A 20000-nucleotide genomic window follows, 5' to 3' on the forward strand; every position below is an offset into this window, starting at 1 on the left:
GTCAACAAGGTTTGCGTTGCTAAGGCTGTTTATTGGAAAAGGATGCAATCAATTAGTGAAATGGATTTAAAGATTGAATTTGTCCAGAGAGACTGGAACTGTGAAGATTTCTCCAGCAGCTGATCTAATTAGACGATGAGATAAATGCTCTGTGAAGTTGAGTCTTCATTCAGGAGACGTCGTGTGATCTTTATTCTTCTTCTCTTGTGTTTGCTTTACTCTGTCAGGGTGTTGTTAGTATCACCTGTCCCTTTCATTCTGTTTAGCGCCAATAGTCAGGGGCGATTCTAGAGTCTGTTGGGGCCCCAGGTATGACATATTTGGGGGGGCCCTACAACCTGAATTTATCACCATTATGTCCCAACGCTTACTCCCCTTCCTCTTACTTCCTGTTTCTTTTTTCTTTGTTGACTTTCATTGACAAACTTATTTGGTTTTCACAGCGATTAGGCTGCGACGCTTAGCAGGGCAACGAGAGTGTGTGCTGTCAGATGAGGACCCCTAAGGGAGGTTTCCTACTGTCATTGCGCCTCTGCAGGTCATCAGTGTTGATAAACCCCACGTGTTCTTAACCAGCAGGCTCGTGCACGTTCAGGGACATTTTCAATCTGAAACGCCGCCAACAAACCAAATACGATAACCCCAAAAAACACATGAAAATACTAACTTCCTCTGAGTCACGGCGATGAGAGTAACGACAATGAGCGTCATAGGAACAGAGGAGGAGGTAGGATGAGGTTAATAAAAAAAATAAAACAGTCCAAAAAGTGAGTCTTGTCCTAACCACGATTTCCACAAAGTCTGTGTGCCCCCCCCCCTCCACTCAGGTGTACTGAAGGTCTTTCACTCAGCCTGACTGTGTGAAGTGTGCGCTGCTCGTTGTGTACTTTCATACCTCGTCTTTGTGGTTCTTGATGGGAAGGCAGAGGATGCTCTGGGTTTTATAGCCTGTGATCAGATCCACCTCAGCGTTGAACCTCGGGTCCTGGTGAGGAAAAGCAAACACAAGTTGCTATAAAAACTGAAAAAGCAAACACGCTCAGCCACTTCATAGAAACGAACACATGTGACACATGCAGGGAAATATGAATGCACGACAAATGTGCAGAAGAAACTGATGTTGTGTATGAACTGCATCTGTGGAGCTGCAGCCGTTATGCAACACAAAACTGCACTCCTCCAAAATAAAAGCCTCACATAAGTTGTTTTAAAGCACTGTCTATGAATCACAAACGGAGGGGGGGGGGGGGGGGGGGGGGCTTCAGAGGCATGTTCAGGACTGCTGGTGGGTGGAGAGATGATGTTTTGTTTAGAGGAATACTCTCCTGCTGGAGCGGCTGACCTTTGAAACACTCGGCTTCTCTCCGTCCACTGGCATCCTTTAGACTCGAGGGGAGTGTGTGTGTGTGTGTGTGTGTGTGTGTGTGTGTGTGTGTGTGTGTGTGTATGCACCCTGAGTGGAAGGGAAAAATCGCACTGGTCTCACCATTCTAAACAAACATATCTGGGTATGATAAAAAGGCTCTTTGTGTTTGTGCTGCTACAGGATTTTTGTACATTTAGGGTTCTACTATCGCTGCCTTTGTTTTCCTCGATTTACTTTCAGGCTCTTGCCATCAGTAGGAACTGTTGACGACGCAATCGGAAAAAACTGGAACAAATTCACGATTCTACCAGAGTGTGATGACTCTGTCGTTTCATGTTTTATACGCTGATGTATCTTTCAAATTTCAACCATGTTGATGTTTCTTCCCTGTGATTGGTGCACAGCCAGAGACTGTCTGCAAGTGACCATTATGATGCATGTAATGAACCTGCTGCATTATGTTTCCTGTTCTCCAGTATGTTCTTCTCCACTCTTTAGTTCACATTGAGATTCTGTTCAACTACACGTAGCATTGATAGAAAGACACATATTCTCATTATAGTGTCGTATAGAGGACTCTGCTGCTTCGCCTGCTACTGCTGCGTCATTCAAGGTCCCGACCAATATGGGATCCCTCAAATACAGTTTATCAAACACTGACAAGATGGTCACTCAGCTGGAAAGTAACTGAGCATGAACGTGCATCACCGCTCGACACTCTGCAGAGTGATGATGCTTGTTGTAATCCATATAGCGCCCTCTGCTGGTGACAGAGAACTGCTAGTGTGAAACTTAAATAAAATGTTGTTTGACTGGTGAATAAATCTCGTAATATCTGCGCATATCTGTCATAAAATTAGCCGATACTGATAGTCACTTGATATGCTAATATCGGCCGGCTGATAAATTGGTCGGGCTCTACTTTTTACGTCATGTCTTGCCTCAGGAGACCCCCCCCCCCCTCCCAGGATAATCCCCTGCTGTGAGGTGCATGTGTGAACAACCAGGTCAGGAGGATATCAGGGGCCAGTCCTCCTGAAATGATCTAGACATGTTTGGGCGTGCAGATGTGAAAAGGGCTTTAGTAACCAAACCCTTGTCTGTTTCACTTAAAGTCACTCTGACAAAAACCAAAACAGTCTGTCACCAGAACAAAAACTCCCTCTAGAGCAAGAAAACCAGCTGACCACGAAGTGTAAACACACAATAATCTTTTTAAAATCCAAGAAACATGTGCCAGAATTAGATGAAAACAAAACAAAACTCAGTGAGTGATGGAGAACTCCTGCTGCCTTTCTCTTAAAGATTACATTTTGGATGCAGCACAATGGTTTGTTTGTCATCACGCTGTCATCACGCTGCTGAAATCAATGTAATCCTGAACACACTAATGGGAAGTTAAAGATCCAATCAGAGAGCTGGGGAGTCCCTCAGATGACGCAGATGGACTTCCTGGAAGCAGTATCGTGTTCTGCAGCAGTACACGCACACACACACACACACACACACACACACACATGTGCAACACACACACACACTCAGGTGATCCCGTGTAACATCGTGCATTAGCAGAGTCCTAAAAAAGAACACTCATGATGCTCTAACATTGATTGACATCAAGCCATTTTTATGTGTGTCATGCACTCACAAACAACGTCAATCATTGCAAACTCACACACACACACACACACACACACACACACACACACACACGTACACACTTCATGACAGGGTTTAATTACACACACCTGTACACACACACATGCACACACTCAAAACCACACTTGAGCTAATTGGACACAGGTGGACCGTCCCATCAGCTACGCCTGTTCTTTATTTGTCGTGTTCTCGCCCTGTCTCCTCTTTCTCTCTCTCTCTCTCTCTCGCTCTCCCAGTAATCATCATCATCATCATCATCATCATCATCATCATCATCATCATGTTGTTGTTGTTTTGGTTGGCAGGCAACCAGAGGAAGGTACACAACAGGAAATCTCTCTCTCTCACACACACACGCACACGCACACACACACACACACACACACACACACACACACACACGCACACACACACACACACGCACGCACACACACACACACACACGATGTCAGACGCTGATGGCGCTGCTCTGCCGTCCCTGAGGTATAAAGACAATGAAGTTTCATAATCCGTCTTGAAGCTTTCTCATTATGGAAGTTATTTTAAAGCCAGTGAAGCAAAAACTGCCGTAAGCTTTGATTTAAAAAGAATAGTCTATTTTTCTCTGACACGCTCACGGGTCCAAATACTGACGCTTATTTATTCTTAACTCAACCGGCGCGGCGGCTTGAGGGCAAAAAAAGAGCATCGGAACTGAAAACAGAATTTTTAATTTTCAATCTCATCAAAACGGCCGCACATTTACATCACCTGACGACCGCACACAAACACAGATATGAAGATAAACTGTTTGTTATATACACCTCCCACCACACATTTTCAAACGCTAAGGACAGCACAGTCCTCCCCACAACTTCCCTCCAGTCAGGGGCGGAGCCAGGATTTTCTCAAGGTGCTGATGGGGAGCTTGACTAATATGCTGGGGTGCTATTTTTTTACAGTTTTTACAATAATTCTGCTGTTTGGGAATTGAAGGGAAAAGAAACTCTTCATCATCAAAGCATAGCTGAGTGCTAACTAGCTAGCTAACATTACCTAATGATAGCATCAGGATCAGTGTCAGTAATCTTCACTAACGGAAGATAATGTTCTGATCAAGAGAAGTCTGTTCTTTTGTTCCCTCACGGGGACAGCAGAGCGTTTCCTTCAGAAAACCACACGAGGAAACAACAAGCCAGCAACACTCCTGTTCTGTTTCTGTCAACGGAGTCCGGGGGGGGGGGGGCTTCAGAGAGCGATGATGAAACGGCTCTTTGTGGTTTTAAAAAACATAAAACTCAAGAACAAGAAAAGTCTAAACCAAGACATGTTGGTTGATCATCGACTAAAGGGGGAAGAGTGACAGTGTGTTGAAACGAGATCAACCGGGAGGTCAGGAGGTCAAATGTCATTAGACACTCTGCTGCTACTCAGTGAGGAGGAGGAAGAAGAAGCATGTGTGTGTGTGTGTGTGTGTGTGTGTGTGTGTGTGTGTGTGTGTGGTGGAGATGAACCCTCTAGTGGAGCACTTTGACCTACTTGCCCTTCTTTGATCCCCCCTCCCTCCCTGAAGTCTGTGCTCCGTCAGCAAGAAGCATCAAATGTGCCCGAAGCAAACACGAGCCTGTTTCAGCACAAACTCACAGATACAAAAACCGTCCTCAGCGCACGCTTCTCCTCCAGCATCAAAGCCAAGCCGAGGAAAGATAAAAGAACCAGGAGACAGCGCCGCGGTTACATCCTCACCTCGTAAGCGTTCTTGATATTGAGCGGCTGTCCCGTGGAGGCCACGTGTCCCACGACGCCTTTGTTCCACTCCAGGCGGATGCAGTTGCTGCAGGACTCCTCCAGCGTGGATCCCTCTGCGACGTCGAACAGGCGGCTGACCAGGAACTTCCTGTTTGAGCTGTCCTCGCCCACCTGGGACCAAACAGACACACAGATTACAGGATGTGGTCACACAAGTCAGACGAAGCCACAATATAGAGATGACCTGTTATTCATTCTTGTGCCCTGCATTAAAAGGTTAAAGGTCACACTACAAATGATGAGAAAAGTCCATCCTCTACGTCTTTTGCCTGCTCCTCTTGTGTCCTCAAACAGGCCGTTTGGAGATTTTCACATCATGACATCACAAAGGGCAGTAACCCCTCCCCCAGGTGGGTGACAGTCCCACAGCTAGGTGTTTGTTCTGCCCTCTGAGTCTGCCTTCTCACTGTAAACAATAGAGCATGGAGCAAAGTCCATGTAAACACTCTCAATATGTGACGTAAACAGCAGCTTAAAAGACTAATGCTGTGTGTATAAATGTAAGTCCTTCCAAGCCTTTGGACTTTGTTCTGATTTGGAAAATGTTGTTTCCGGTGTTAGCACGCGGCTTTATGTTCAGATAAACCAAATACACACACCACCAGCCAAACAGCAGGCAATGAAGTTAGCATGTAGCTAGTGAACATGGAGGAGCAATTAGCAGCCAGAGTGACTCAAATCACACGACTCAAATGAGAGTTGGCTGCAGAGTTTGACCGCCAACAAGTTGAACTTATATTAGCTTCTTATTGTTCTTAAATAATCCACTGACACTGGGCAGAATGTGTTGGCGTCCGAGGTCGTTAATGGTGAAAAACTTTAACTTTGCATCACAGTACTGCAGTTAAAAAAATATGGGCGCAAAATATACCCACATAGATTATAACTTTTAGGAGTTCCTCATATGGACAATGACAGGAGGTGAGTTTGTACACTAGAAGTTCTTGTTTTTGCCACTGACAGACTCAGATTGTTATTCTCAGTGAGGGACGACCTCACTGAACGGATCCCTGCAGAGATAGAGCTTTTCATTAAAGAGGAAGGTGAGTATTTCTCAAACTGGAAACAGCGATTATGTCTCTCTCTTCAGAGACACCAGACTCCATTGAGAGAAACAGACATTTCATCTTGCAGAATAGGACGACTGTGAGGAACCAAATGGTTAGCTTGTTTGTACTGGTGTGAGTTTGCGGCTTTAAAGGGGTTAGCGCTAATTCTTCAAAGCACAGAAACACAAACAAACTAAACCAAGCAAAGATCAACAACTTTGTGTTCTTCAAAGCAAACTTTTAAAGATTTTGTCAGTGGAGTCTGGTGTTTTTGAAACGAGCTATATATGTAACCATGTTTGTGGCTTCAAAAAAAGCCTCTTCCTCTTTAAAGATCTCATCTTCTCCTCATGTTCACCTTTCATGTTGTCAGTCTGTGAAACCTTTAGAGCAGCTTTGTATAATCTGCAGCTCATAAACCTCCTTAAGTTATCTGATACAGGGGTCAGTAAAAAAAAAAAAAATAATTTCAGCCTCTGCTAGAAACTGTTTGTTTCAGCTGCTGTCTCTTTAAGGCCGCCCCTCCCCATGTGCCCACTCTCTTCTGATTGGCCAGCTCTCTGGAAGCCTTCCGAACACTGCAGGGCTGCCAGGGGAGGACTGCTCTCCAGTGCTGGGAGAAGAGAGTCTATGTAAGAGGTTTCACCAGCTTACGTAGAGGCTTGAAGCCAGAGGTTCGCCCTCCAGAGGTTCGCCCTCTTATCTGTACACAATGTTCAAGCCCTAAAACAGTTTTTGGGAACATGTTGCTGGTGTTAAAATCTGAATTAACATGAAAAGTCCCAACACAAGGGACATTTCTCTGAGCATCTACATTTTGATATCTATAAAATCTCTTAAAAGCAAAACTAGCAGAGACAATCTTTGTGTTCCAGTTAAACCAGTGAGAGTGACAGTGGGACCCACAGGCCCTCTCCTCCTACCAGGAACAGAGAGTAGCGGTCTGCAGCGATGAGCTCGTTGATGTGGAGGAAGATCTTGTGGCAGAGAGCTGTCACGTCCAGGTGACTCGACACATCCTTCACCAGCTCCAGCAGCCGGGCGCAGCGGTCACCCCCGCTGCCCCTACCGGCCACGCCGCAGCCACCCCCATTAGCTCCCCCTCCCTCCCCCATCGCTGAGCCCCACGGAGGTACAGTCTCACGGTCAGCGTCGCTCAGAAACGTCAGAGATCCCTCAGAGTCCTTGACCACGATGGGTCTGAGTGGGCGGTCGAACTCTGACGCGGAGATTTTGCGAGTCGGGGTGCCGGGGGCGGGGCTGGGGACCGTGGCTGGGGACGGGCAGCGGTTGTCCAGGAGGCTGAGGGTGGGAGGGAGGATGGTGGAGGCGGAGGAGGGGTCTGTGGAGGACTGGTGGGGACGCTGCTGTGGAGGATTTTCTTTGATGGAGTGGACGCGCTCAGCAAACCAAGCATTCACCATCTCCCTGCAGAGAGAAGAAACTGTGTGAGAGGCTTTGACAAGAAACATTCTGTGCAGCTGTGTTAGACTTTAAAGATTTAAAGGGGACATATTATGAATAATCCACTTGTACAGTGTTTCTGAACATATATTTGTGTAACCTGAGTGTCCACTGACCCACAAAATATGAAATAAATCCATCCAGTCATTTGTTTGTGGTCTGCATAAGTCTTACAACACAGAGAAAAATGCTCCGTTTCAAATGTGCTCTCCTTGTGATGTCACAGTGGGATTCTGTTAAAAGACAATCCCCTCCCCTCCCCTGGTATCTCCACCCCCAGCCTAGAGAAAGACTTTTGTGCAGGTCCGCCATTTTTATTTTCCCTAGTGAAGGAGTGATGTCTACCTGGAAGGGCTCATTGCATTTAAAGAGACACACACACCAAAACGGAGCGTTCTGAGAGAGCTGGTTTATACAGGGTCACAAACCTCCTCTGGTGCTTGATTCATGTTATATTTTGACCAAAGCACAGCACAGATGTTTCATTTAGACCACAGGGGACTGTTTGAAAAGGTAGAAAAGGAGGACATATATGTATATGTAAAAATTACATCTATGTCCGAGGACAGGTGCTTCTATCCATCAAAGATTACAGGAACATTTTCTGCAAGTTGCACAAAAAACAAAAAGAAATGACAAAATATGAGGTGCCTTGGGTTTCTTTATTTGTTGCTGTGGTATTGAAACAGGTATCGTTTGATATTTGGGCTGAACTATATTGGGGAAAACTGACAGTGGAACTTTTTGATATAATGAGCTACAATGAAGGTTTCTTTTTGGGCTCTTTATGCCTTCATGAGAGAGACAGGACAGTGATAGAGTCAGAAATCGGAGCGAGAGAGAGTAGGGAATGACAAGCAGGAAAGGAGCCACAGGTTGGACTCAAATCTGTGACGCCCACTCGGAGGATCTTAGCCTTTGTACATCGGGCGCATACACAAACCACTAAACTACAACTGAGTATTAGCGCCAACAGTAATGCTTTTCATTATTTGGTTAAAGTCTTTTATCTGATTTCACTAGTAAACCCCCTCTTACTTTGATCAAACCCTTTGACAGCGACTCTGACACACACACACATAGAAGTAGAAAAGCCTGAAGACAGATCTTAGAAAGAAGACGCCCCCGCTGGATCGGGCTGTTGATCTACCTCCGCGTTTCTTCCTCAGGAGGGAAGAGACGAGAGAAAAACTAAGCAGATGAATGATTTCCTAGCTCTGTCCCTGCACTCCCAGTTCACCCTGTAATGAGACGGCTGTGAACTCTCTACTTCCCACTTCTACTGGACGAACCCTATTTCCATCCTCGCTGTTTAGATCAGCCCTTAAACCTGCATATCGGAGCTTTATCCTTTCATATGCTTCCTCCACAGAGACATATCTGAGGGAAAAAAGGCTAAAAGGATCTCGATCCACACAAACAACGAGACACACATCTCTTTTTATGTGACCTTTAATGTACACAGGGCACGGATGTGACACACAAAGCACTCAGTGAACCTCTCACCTGAAGGTTTCTAGGCTGTAGTCTCATTATGAGAAGCATAAATTAACCCCACAGCAGCAGCAGCAGCGAGCACAGGCAGCATGGTCAGCTGTGCCGGTGATTTGTTCTTCATGCTGCATTAACCCCTGCTAGTCAAGGCGTTTGTTTACTTTAGGAAAGGGGTCAAGTGATAAAGGGAACAAGGACACAGGGAAGGACACTTTATGACTGATAAGACGTGAACAGTAAGCTCAGATGTGTTCCTGTGATAATGTTTCCTACTTTGTTAGTTTTGTACACAACAAAATGCAATGTGGAGTCACCGGTCACCAGCGTCCTATCACAGATTCACAGAATAGTGAATTCAGTGTAGGACATGGTCGGTATCCAAAATCTGTGTATCACGACATGTTGTATCAAGGCCTCTGTATCGTGATACATATCGGATCGTGGGCTTGTGGGAAATACCCAGTCCTACTATGATCACACAAGGCTTTTTCATCGCGGCCAAATGTTTGAGAATAAATAATATCAGAGAATGAAAATCATTTGAGGTCCAGTAGGAAGATAAAGTATCAATTAGGGTAATGAAAAAAAGATGCAGTCACATTGGAAATGATCATTTGAAACCCTCTTTAAAGTGTGAGCGGATAATTGCTGGAACAAATATAATGTGAGCGTGTGTGTGTGTTTGTGCGGTTTGTGTGTTAACAGAAAATTGGATGTAATTACAGCGAGGCTCTCTAATCAGCCAACACATTGTCTAATCAACTCCTACAACATGAACACACTACAACACACACACACACACACACACACACACACACACATACACACACACACACATACACACACACACACACACACACACACACACACACACACATACACACACACTAAAACACACACACATTTCCAAGCCTGCTCTCCTCCACTTTGACTCAAGTTTTTAAAGGTCGTGCGACTCGTCCTGATATTTCCAGGCCAGTCAAAGGTTCTGTTCACCGGAGCGGAAGACCGAAACTCGGGTCAGACGTTAACAGGCGCAGGCCGTGAAATTAACCGTGCTATCTCTGGCCCTGAGCCAGGCGAATAAAAACTTAAGAGTCACAGAGAATCGCTGTTATCTGACTGCAGCGTATCAAGCTGAGTTCTCCGTACTACGTCTCCCCACAGAGCCGACCCCTAATGTATCCCGAGGACGTGTGGCTGAATCAATACCTCTCTGAGAAAAGCCTCTCAACCAGAACAGCAGAAAGGCTGATGTGAGCGCTCATAAATCTTCTTTTTTTTACTTTGCAGTTAAAATCAGCAGAAGAGGAGGAGGAGAAAGACGTCTCCTCACGATGCTTTTTATGGAGAATATTTAGATCTGGAGAAGGGATTGAGCGTGTGCTGCTGCAGCTGAAAGGAAAAGCGACAGAGTGAGAAGTTGACATGGTGGTTAAAGTGGATGAATGGCTCTGAAGGGGTTTGTCACTAAAACAAACACAGACAAGTAAGTGTCCCGATGAAGTGCTGCCAGGCTGACGACGAGCCGGCTGTCAAACCTGCCTTATATAGCTGCTGCTGCCTGAAGAAGAAAATGTTAAGAAAAGTTGAAAATAATAAGTAAGGTTTTTTTTTTTTCATTTGAGTAATTTCTGTCCAGGAGTAAAATCTGAATCTGGAACTTAAAGCTCCTGTGAGGGACTTTATGCAGTGTTGGCGCCCCCTGTGGACAAAGCAGTACTTTACATCTTTATGCGCTTTGTAAGACGTCATTAAGACAAAAGTGTCACCCTGCTTTCTTTTAAAAGTCAAAATATCACTCATTGTGAATTTTTGTTTTAGAAAATAAAATGTAAAAAGTCTGTTTCGCCTGACCCCAAATTTCCACATAGTCCTTGCGCACCATGGTATGTCAGCGACACTCGCTGTGGAAACACAATCATTGACTAGAGTGGCAGAGAACAGGGGTGTAGTGGGTGGCACTGATGGACCACAGCGTGCATTGATAATGCTTCGATTTGCTGTGAAGAAAATAGGAGTAAACACATGTACAGGTGGAGTCAGCAAAGAGATGAGAGGTACTGCTTTGTCCACAGGGGGGCGCCAAAACCAACACAACAAAAACACCAAAAGTTAAATAAAAGTCAAATGTATGTGAGAAAAAATAAAGATATAGAACATTTGAGGAAAAACCCCACAACGTTTTTCATTTCAAATCAAGATGAGGGGCGCCGGTAGCAGCTAGCGGCTAGTGTGCGCGCCCAAAAAAGAGGCTGAAGTCCTCAAGAGCGGACGCCCCGGGTTTAAATCCGACCTGTGGCTCCTTTCCTGCAAGTCATTCCCCACTCTCTCTATCTCCCTGATATCCACTGTCCTATCTCTCAAATGAATGCACAAAAAGCACCAAAAATAATCATCTTTAAAATCAAGATGAATGTCCATAATTTGACGTATGAAACCATTTTTGCAGAAGAAGAAAAAATAAATTCCATGTTAAAAAAATGTCTAAAATAAAAAGATCAAACTTTTAAATAAAAAGTTCAAACAATAAAGTCTGAGTTTTTACAAAAGCACTAAGAGGACATGTAACATTATGTTTTATGTGACTCAGATTTCCCGCCAATTTTCATCAAAAAATCTGATTTAATATCCCAAGATAACAAGATAAATAAGTTAAGTTTTCGAGAGAAAGAAAAAAACCTAATCTATGTTACACAGGAAAACTGAGTAAAATAAAATGAATAGCTGTATGGCAGCTTAGGGCCTCCGTAGGATTTGGTCAGAATAATGTAAATAAAGCCATAAAATCTAAGAGTTTTAACCTAACAATTAGGTGAACTAATATTGAAATACATATGTTATATTCCAGATCAAAGAGGTCATAATTCTGTCAATAAATTCAGAATATAAAGTCTGTGCAAAACTGAAAATGCTCCATTAAAACTCAGAACTCACGTTGAACGCGTCTCTAATCCTCTTCTGTAGTTTCTTAAACATGTTCTCTTATTGCAAGCTCCCTCTAAAGCATGCACCCTAAACTCCACAGGACCAGAGGTCTGCAGCAGGGGAAAGGTCCACAGGCTCCTCTATGTGGAGGACTTGTTTAATTATCACCGTGCGTGAACCTCTTCAGCGGAGCGGGCTGAGAATTAAACAGACAGAATCATTGGCAGCTGTAAAAGTTAATGATTAAACCGATCTGTGCAACTGTGGAGCTGATTGTGCAGAGGAAGGTGTGAATCACCTCACAGTGCATTAACTCTGCAGGTACAGACCACCTGAGCAGGGGACACGGGGTTTCCAGGTCACAGTGGACCATGTCAGAGTCGCATTAACTACAGCTGGAGTGTTTACGCTTATGGTGTGTGCACGGTCATTTCCCTATAATAAAAAACTATCAGAGGAAATTAAAGCGTCCCTGATTGGCTGCGGAGCTGTACACAAAAGCAATAAATCAGCTGTAGTGTCCACACCGTGTCAGCTGCAGACTTCTTTTTTTCTTTTTTTTGTTGTCTTTACCTTGACGCCTTCCTGATAAAGTAGGAGTGGGTGAACTCCAAGTGGTCGTCCAGCCACGCTTCCATCCTCTCGCTTTCCGGGGAGCAGCAGTCCTCCATGGCGCAGAGGCGACTGCACGCTGAGCTCCGGTTACCGTCTACATCTATACACAAAGAGCCGGTACCGAACAACGCAAACGGAGAGGGAGAGAGTCAGAGAAAGAGAGAGAGAAAGAAAGAGAGAGAGAGAGAGAGAGAGAGAGAGCTGCTCCGGCGCCGGTTGCTCGCTCGGTCGGTCGGTCGGTGCGCGCGGATCATAAAGCGGTGACTGCGCGCTTCCTCGTTGGTGAAGCGACTGTTGGCGGATTGGAGAGAGGGGGGGAGAGAGAGAGAGAGAGCAGGAAGACCCCCCTCCCTCCCCTCCTCTCTCTCCCATATGTTCAAAGGCGCTACAAATAAACTAATAAACAAAAACACAGCATGCATGATATGGTCCATACATGTAAGAATAAACTGTTTCCGGTATATTGCAAAGAAATAAACCGTCCCAATAGCTGCGGTTTGTATGCACGAGCACAAAGGCAAAGCATGCATGTTTTTTAAACTAATGAACTAAATTTAAAAGTAAAATAATCAAACCAGAGTGTCAATAAAAAAATCTCCCTCCTCTGATTTATCTTTTTTTAAAACGACAACTAATCCTTGAAATGTGAACTTTGCTGTATTTTATCTTATTTCAACATGATGACTGATTCTTCAAGTGCATTACAAAATAAATAGTAAAGTTTATCTTCCCCTTTAACTGCCGGAAATTTGAAATTGTCGCAGCGTAAAAAAAGGAAATCTGCTGATGATACTGAACCTTAATTTGTCCAGATACAAACTAAGGAAATGTAACTTTCTTTTTAAGATAAGATGAAACTTCAGAGGGGAAACTCAGGCCGCGCAGCAGCTCAAAGACAAGTAGGTCAAAAAATCTAAACAGAATAGATCCGATAAATACGAGGGCTGGGAATCACTATAGGCCCCACGATTCAATATTATCATACAATGCCTACGAACATTTGTGTGGACGGACGATGAGATGGCGTTGTTACTCCAAGTGACCTAAAGTTAGTCAATTTCAAAAAAATGTCGAGGGGGTGAGAAGCCTGATGTGTAGACATAGTCTGAGTTGTACATCTTAACCAAGCGGTAACCTCCGGTGTTGAAACATGAAGCAGATGCTGAAGTGTAACCTCCTGCAGTTCCTCGAGTGTCCACTAGAGGCTGGCTGCAGAAGCACAGGAAGTCACATACACACCCATTCTAAAGCCTGTTTTTACAGCAGAGATTAACATGTTTACAGTCTGGTTCAAAAAAACAAATAGGTCTGATTAGCTCATGTCTCGATCGACACACACTGTACGGGGGGGTGAATGTTTTGATGACTCATCAGATGAAGGATAAGAGTTATTCACAATAAGGCGTGTAGCTGACATGATTGACAGGTGGGCGCGGTGTAACGGTTTGTCAGGAGGTTTAAAACCCGCCTCAGCTCCAGCTCTCAGCCTGTCGTTAGGTTGACTGAAAGTTAGACTGAGACAGCATTTCCAGCATGGAGACCTCCATCGATGGGAATCCAGCGCCCCCTGCAGGAACAGACGGGTGACGTCACTTAATATTTACACTCTATGATCTTAACCTATTCACCTTCTAAAAATAAAAGCATATAGACTTGTAAAACACCCATGAACAATCTCTGGGGAAACTGTTTTTTACATACGTTTAGGAGGATGTTCCCATATGGTTCAGAGGAACATTCCCACACATTCCCAAAGGAGACATGTCTCGTGGTTACAGAAATACAGTGATTCCTAGAACAGTTCTGCTCTTCTTCTGAATCCTGCGTTACAAGAACATTTTATGATCTTGTGCAGAGAGGTATTTCACAGAAACATTAGTTCCCTGACGTTGTTTACGTAACCATGACTGAAGGCTGTGTACTGTACAGAGCTTCTGGGAATGTTCTCAGGACTAATGAAACAAAGCTGCATATTTCTGGAACAATCTTTGAAGCTTATAAGAAAAAGTCCATGTCGGAGAGCCGGAGGGCAGAGGGCTTTTTTTTTTTTTTTTTTACTGGCCTGAAGCTGAGACCTCGGTTTTAAAAACCCTGACCCTGCAGGGTATGACTCGTACTGCCGAATCTGAGACGTGACTCTGACTGAAGACCCCGAAACTTTATGCAACAAAATCATCACTAATCTGTGCCCCGAAGCCTGCCCTCTTTTTTTTCCCTGACTATGCTAACTCGCTTTGACCTTGTCGGGACACCAGGTTAGTTTCAGAGTCTCAGCTTTGAAATCAGCTGAAAAGCACCGCCCACACATTCCCAAACTAAGTCCCTACATACTGATCTACTGTTAGTGCACATGTGAAAGCACATTGTCATAGGTTTTCTAAAGCCACACTGGCGGATTTCCCCACTTAGCCTAGCTTAGCATAGACGCGGGAACACACAGGAGAAAGCTTTTTTCTATGCAATACCAGGAGGATGTCAGGAGAAGCTCCAGAGGCTGTTTCAGAAAGCAGGTTTAGTCTGTTAAGCCTGAAATGAGGGAAACTCTGGGTTTTCCATTTCAGAAAGGGAGGTCGTTTAAACCCAGAGAGAGAGGTGTAGCTCAAGCCTGCTCCAGAAAGAGAGATGACTTTAGTTCTGAGTCTGTTACTATGGTAACTGAGTCTGTGAACCTATAACCTGGGGACTGCATTACGAAATGGGGTTCAACATACCCAGGGTATCTCTGGGTTATCTGGCTTCACTAACCCTGACTCAAGAGATCGTGCCTTACAGTCTTCAGCCGTACTCGCTGTTTTCCCCCCTTAGCCTAGCTTAGCATAGACGCAGGAACACACAGAGGGAAGTCTCGTTCTATGCAATGGTGCCGGAAGAATCCAGAACAAGCTACGTTGCTAGCTTTGCTTCCCGACTCCAACTTATCAACCATCACCACAGGTACCTCTATCCTCTTTTGGTCTGACAGGAAATGAAAGTCACTTGAGAGTACGAGCAAATATTAGAGATGAAATGCAAATGTCATGTCACAAAAAGCATTTTAAATGAGAGCACAAAGAGCGTGAACTAGTTAAAAAAGAATCTCACGTCTGAGCCCCGCTGACAGTTTGCACACTGATTTCTCTCGGCTTTTACACCGTGATGCACGTTTAATGTCCTCAGGGAACGATCCACACAGAGCGGGGTTTTCATTCTGATATTTGCTTTATACAATGCTCATTTTATAGCCGCTGAAAAGAAGACCCTTTAAGCCCCTTTTCTGCAGCAGTGATTCCCCAGAAAGGAGCAGATGGCTCCGTTTACTCACGCTCCAACGAGGAGCAAATATAATGTGTGAGAAATATGTTAAAGTGCTGTTTAGTGATGTGAATCTTCAGAAACATCGAGGTGGAGTAATTCAATAATTCATCTGGTTTGACCTCGTTTGGCCTTCGGTGTGATTACACGTCTAATTCAAAATAAACAATTCTTATTAAACCCGGAGCAGTGATTACATTTTCCATCATCCTGTGAGTGACATCGCCGGAGGAGCTCGGGCTGTTATTGATAATGTCTAATGGTTTTCAGCCTCGGTGTCCGTCCTCACCCTGTTGCTCTCCAGTGTCCCTCCCAGCTGGACACTCGTCCCCCAAAGGTGGTGTTACTTTACCAGCAGATGGTGGCGGGTCGTCCCATGGGGGGGGGGGGGGGGGGGGAGCCTGCCAACAGCATCCCAACCCCCCTCCTTTCCTTTCCAAATCTCCATCCAACCTCACCGCCCAGCCAATCAGAGACGAGAGTGAGTGTAATGGTGAGATGGAGAAGGAGGGGACGCATATTTTTACTACGTCGCTATGTCTCCTTTCTATTGTGAGTATTTCATCTTCATATATCATATATGTTTTTTTTAAAGATCTAATTTGGGTCTTTTTCCCGGTGTTTGATAGGACGGTGCAGGAAATTGAGAGAGAGAGGGTGAGGAATGGCATGCAGGAAGGAGCCGCAGGTCAGACATGAACCAGGGCCGCCCTCTTGGAGGATCACAGCCTTTAAGTCATTTATGCCTATTTGCATTTCATTTGACTATGCCCTGTGAAAAAAACTAGAAAATTAGTGCACAGAGATGGTAGAGGTGACATGCAGACAGTCTATGGTTGTGCAGCGATCACAGGGAATAAACGTCACCACCCCCTCCCACTCGCTCCAGGTGAATTCTCCTGATTATATCCTGCTGCGTTCTCACATCAGCTCACTCTGACTTTCTGCAGAATAAATACGAGGAGGCTGGAGGAGAAACTCCGGGTGTTAGCGTTCACACACGCAGCTCACCTCCAAAACTTCAGGAGATTTTCAGTAGTTTGGTGAAAGTGTGGAAGCATTACAGAATGTGGAACAAATAGTTCTCTTCAGCAAATAAAAAAAAAAAAGTGGATAAAGGTCAGTTCAGGCATCTGCCCTCCCAACTGCACCTCTGTAACACACACACACACACACACACACACACACACACACACATACACACACACACAATAAATCCCTCGGGCTCTTTGACTCCTGAAGTTTCTGGTCATGTGTTTTCTGAGCCGCGCTGGTCACAACTTGTCCGTATCACTCAGCTTCTCTCTGTTTCTGTGCACCGCCACTCTGTCCCAACAAGGAGCACAATGGATAAAAGAGACACACACGACAACACAGCTGTCGTAGCATACCTGTTAAAGTGCAGGGCACACTGTGGCTGCAGGCGCTGCACGGAGAGTAGCTTCTAAAAGGAAACTCCTGTAAATGTATCTCTCTCTCCTTCGTCTTCTGTCTGTCGTCCCCTGTGGACAAATCAGAGCAGGAACAACTGACAGGCTTCCTCCAACGTGCAGGTCACACTGACCGGGCTGGAGGGGGGGCGTGCAGCGTGCTGCATTTGTGTACGATAGATGTGTTATCTTAATTTATATTTGAAAGTCTAGTGAGTTTCTGTGGATTTAAAAGTGGAGTAAGTTAGCGCTCAGTATTTTAAAGCAGATTTTTACACCAGATTTCATCTCGTTTGTTGTCTATTTAAGGTAGAAAGGCTTCTAAAAATACACAAAACACCACAGGGTACAGAGGACTTAGACTTCAGTTAGGACTGAAATGATTTCATATTAGAGGTGGAAACAGTACGCAAGGTAGACTGGTCCGATGCATACTGTACATTTTTCCCGACTCAGTATGACAGCCTGGTATTTTTGGCATACTGCAGATCTCGCAGTTGTTACTGATTACTGCATACTGCCAAATCAGTAAGTACTAGTAGTATAGTATGCAGTTTCAAAAACAGCCAGGGTCTGTGCAGACTCAGTCACCACCACACATGTACGGAGGCCCAGAAGGGACAATGGAGCAGCTCCACTTTAGGATAAGTCTGTATTTTATTTTGAAGGAGGAAGCTGCTGACTCCATGTTTAATGCAACGCTCGGATGTTAAGAAATTAAGTGCATTGTCAAAAAGTTCAGCTATTGTGATTGTCGACCAACAAATCCTGAAAATTCAAAGACAAAATACATAATCTCACCAGTGCTCTTCTCACTCTTCTGTGAATCCTACCGGACTGCCACCATACCCACCCTCTGGAAAACTTCAACAATAATTCCGGTACCTAAAAAACCCCGGCCCACTGAACTCAACTACTATCGTCCTGTTGCTCTCACCTCCATTATCATGAAGTGCCTGGAGAAGCTATTACTGAACACCATCCTGCCAGTTGTTGCCCCACAGCTGGACCCCCTCCAGTTTGCCTACAAGGCAAAGAGGGGCACAGAGGACGCTGCCTGCTGCACCTCCTCCTTCAGCACCTGGACTCCCCAGGTCACTTCATCAGAGTCCTCTTCGTGGACTTCAGCAGTGCTTTCAACACCATCCAAAGGCATCTGCTGATCCAGAAACTACACCAGCTCAACACCCCCTCCCGCCTGATCCACCTCATTCACAACTTCCTCAGTGACAGGCTGCAAGCTGTGCGAGTGGGCACAACCTCATCACCTGCACTAACCACCAACACCGGAGCACCACAAGGATGTGTACTAAGCCCATTCCTGTACACACTCTACACCAAACGACTGCACCAGCCCGTCACCCACCACCACATACCTCAAATACTCAGACGACACAGCCATCATTGCCATGCTCACCGACAACAACTCTGTCCAGGACTACCACAACACTATCACAAACTTCACTCAGTGGTGTGACAATAACCATCTCCATCTCAATGTCCCTAAGACAAAATAATTAACAATCAGTCCCCCCTCACCTCAGCACCCACTTCTCATCAATACTCAAGCAGTGGAAATTGTTAACAGTTTTAAATATCTCAGAGTAACACTAGACAACCAACTCAGTTTTGAACAGCACACCAGTGACATCCAGAAAAAGAGCCATCAAAGACTGTCAGCCATCCGCAAACTGAAAGGACTCTATGTTGCCCCCCATCTCCTCCTGCTGCTCTATCAGAGCATGATCCAGCCCATCCTACTGTACTGCTCCACCTGCTTCTTCAACATGTTATCTGTAAAAAACAAGGCCAAACTCACACGCATCACAACCACAGCTGCCAGAATAATCGGTCTCCCCACACCCAACCTAACAGAACTCAATACCAGGGCCATCACACGCATTGCAACCTCAATAGAACAGGACATCACACACCCACTGAACACTCCCCTCGCCCCACTTCCCTCAGGACGCAGGTACAGAGCACTGAGGTGCAGAAAGGCTCGCCTCGGGAGGAGCCTGATCCCCGCTGTAATAACGGTCCTGAACAAAAGGCCTCGCTGAACAGGCCGGAGTGGGAACTTTTGACTGTTGTCTAACTCTGTTTGTTTGTGTTATTCTCTGTTTTTCTGTGTTTGAATGTTCTTTGGTGGGACTTGTCTGTTTGGACAGTAACGGTGATGTGGAAAATAATTTCCCCTCGGGGACAATAAAGTCTAAAGTCTAAAGTCTAATTTGTAGCCCCTCCCCCAGAATGACAAATAAATTCTGACAGCAGTATTTGTCTCAGCCTTCCAAACTTCACTGATGCAGATTAAAAAAAAACTATATCAGACACTTTTGGGGATTTAAGCTCAAACAGGACTTGGCTCTGGTGAAGGAAAAACCATGTCATGGTTAAAAAAAATAACGCTGATTGTTGGTAGGAGACATGAGTGAAGGCCATCTGAGTGCAGAGTGGTTTTAGGGAGACGGGATGATCGGAGCTGTCACTCCCTCATCAAACAACACGCTGGATAAAATAAGCAGACACTCTTGTTAACCTCTCTCTGAACTGATGTCGGATATTCAAGCAGCACTTTAGACTTACAGTCACAGTCCAAATGCATTCTTCTGAAGTGTGTGACAGGTACCTTTAAGAAAAAAGCAGCACGACATTTACCAAATCTGACACATCAGGGCAGGAAGTGGAGATTAAGGTTTTAGGCCTAAAAAACGACTTTAAACGTTTCCTGCAGCGTTTCTTTGTCTGCATCTCTACTGCCACCTTACGATCTGCAACCGCCATGTAGTAATGTTTCTCAACGGGACCCGACTCGCTCCCTCATACGTGTTGGGAAAGCGGCGTCCTGCAGCCTGTTCACCACAGACTTGAACAGATCAGCATGTCGATGCTTTCTCTCATCTAAACTTCCAA

At 45.1% G+C, this 20000-nt stretch overlaps 1 protein-coding gene across 4 annotated transcripts in view; it reads right to left on the minus strand.

The window, feature by feature from the left end:
• Positions 1-20000, minus strand: part of pde5ab (phosphodiesterase 5A, cGMP-specific, b) — a 75866-nt gene that overhangs the window by 44239 nt on the left and 11627 nt on the right. For 2 of the 4 annotated variants that reach the window (XM_061031359.1, XM_061031358.1), the window contains exons 1-4: positions 12322-12678; positions 6786-7290; positions 4751-4924; positions 896-985 (exon numbers count right to left, since the gene is read on the minus strand). In XM_061031359.1, coding sequence (XP_060887342.1) covers positions 896-985; positions 4751-4924; positions 6786-7290; positions 12322-12419 — 867 coding nt within the window. In that variant the 5' untranslated portion in view covers positions 12420-12678. Of the gene's footprint in view, positions 1-895; positions 986-4750; positions 4925-6785; positions 7291-12321; positions 12679-20000 lie in introns of those variants that run through there. The other 2 variants (XM_061031360.1, XM_061031361.1) reach the window with 1 other exon arrangement.

The sequence above is a fragment of the Labrus mixtus genome, chromosome 23 (genome assembly GCF_963584025.1).
Source record: "Labrus mixtus chromosome 23, fLabMix1.1, whole genome shotgun sequence".
Classification (NCBI taxonomy): Eukaryota; Metazoa; Chordata; class Actinopteri; order Labriformes; family Labridae; genus Labrus; species Labrus mixtus.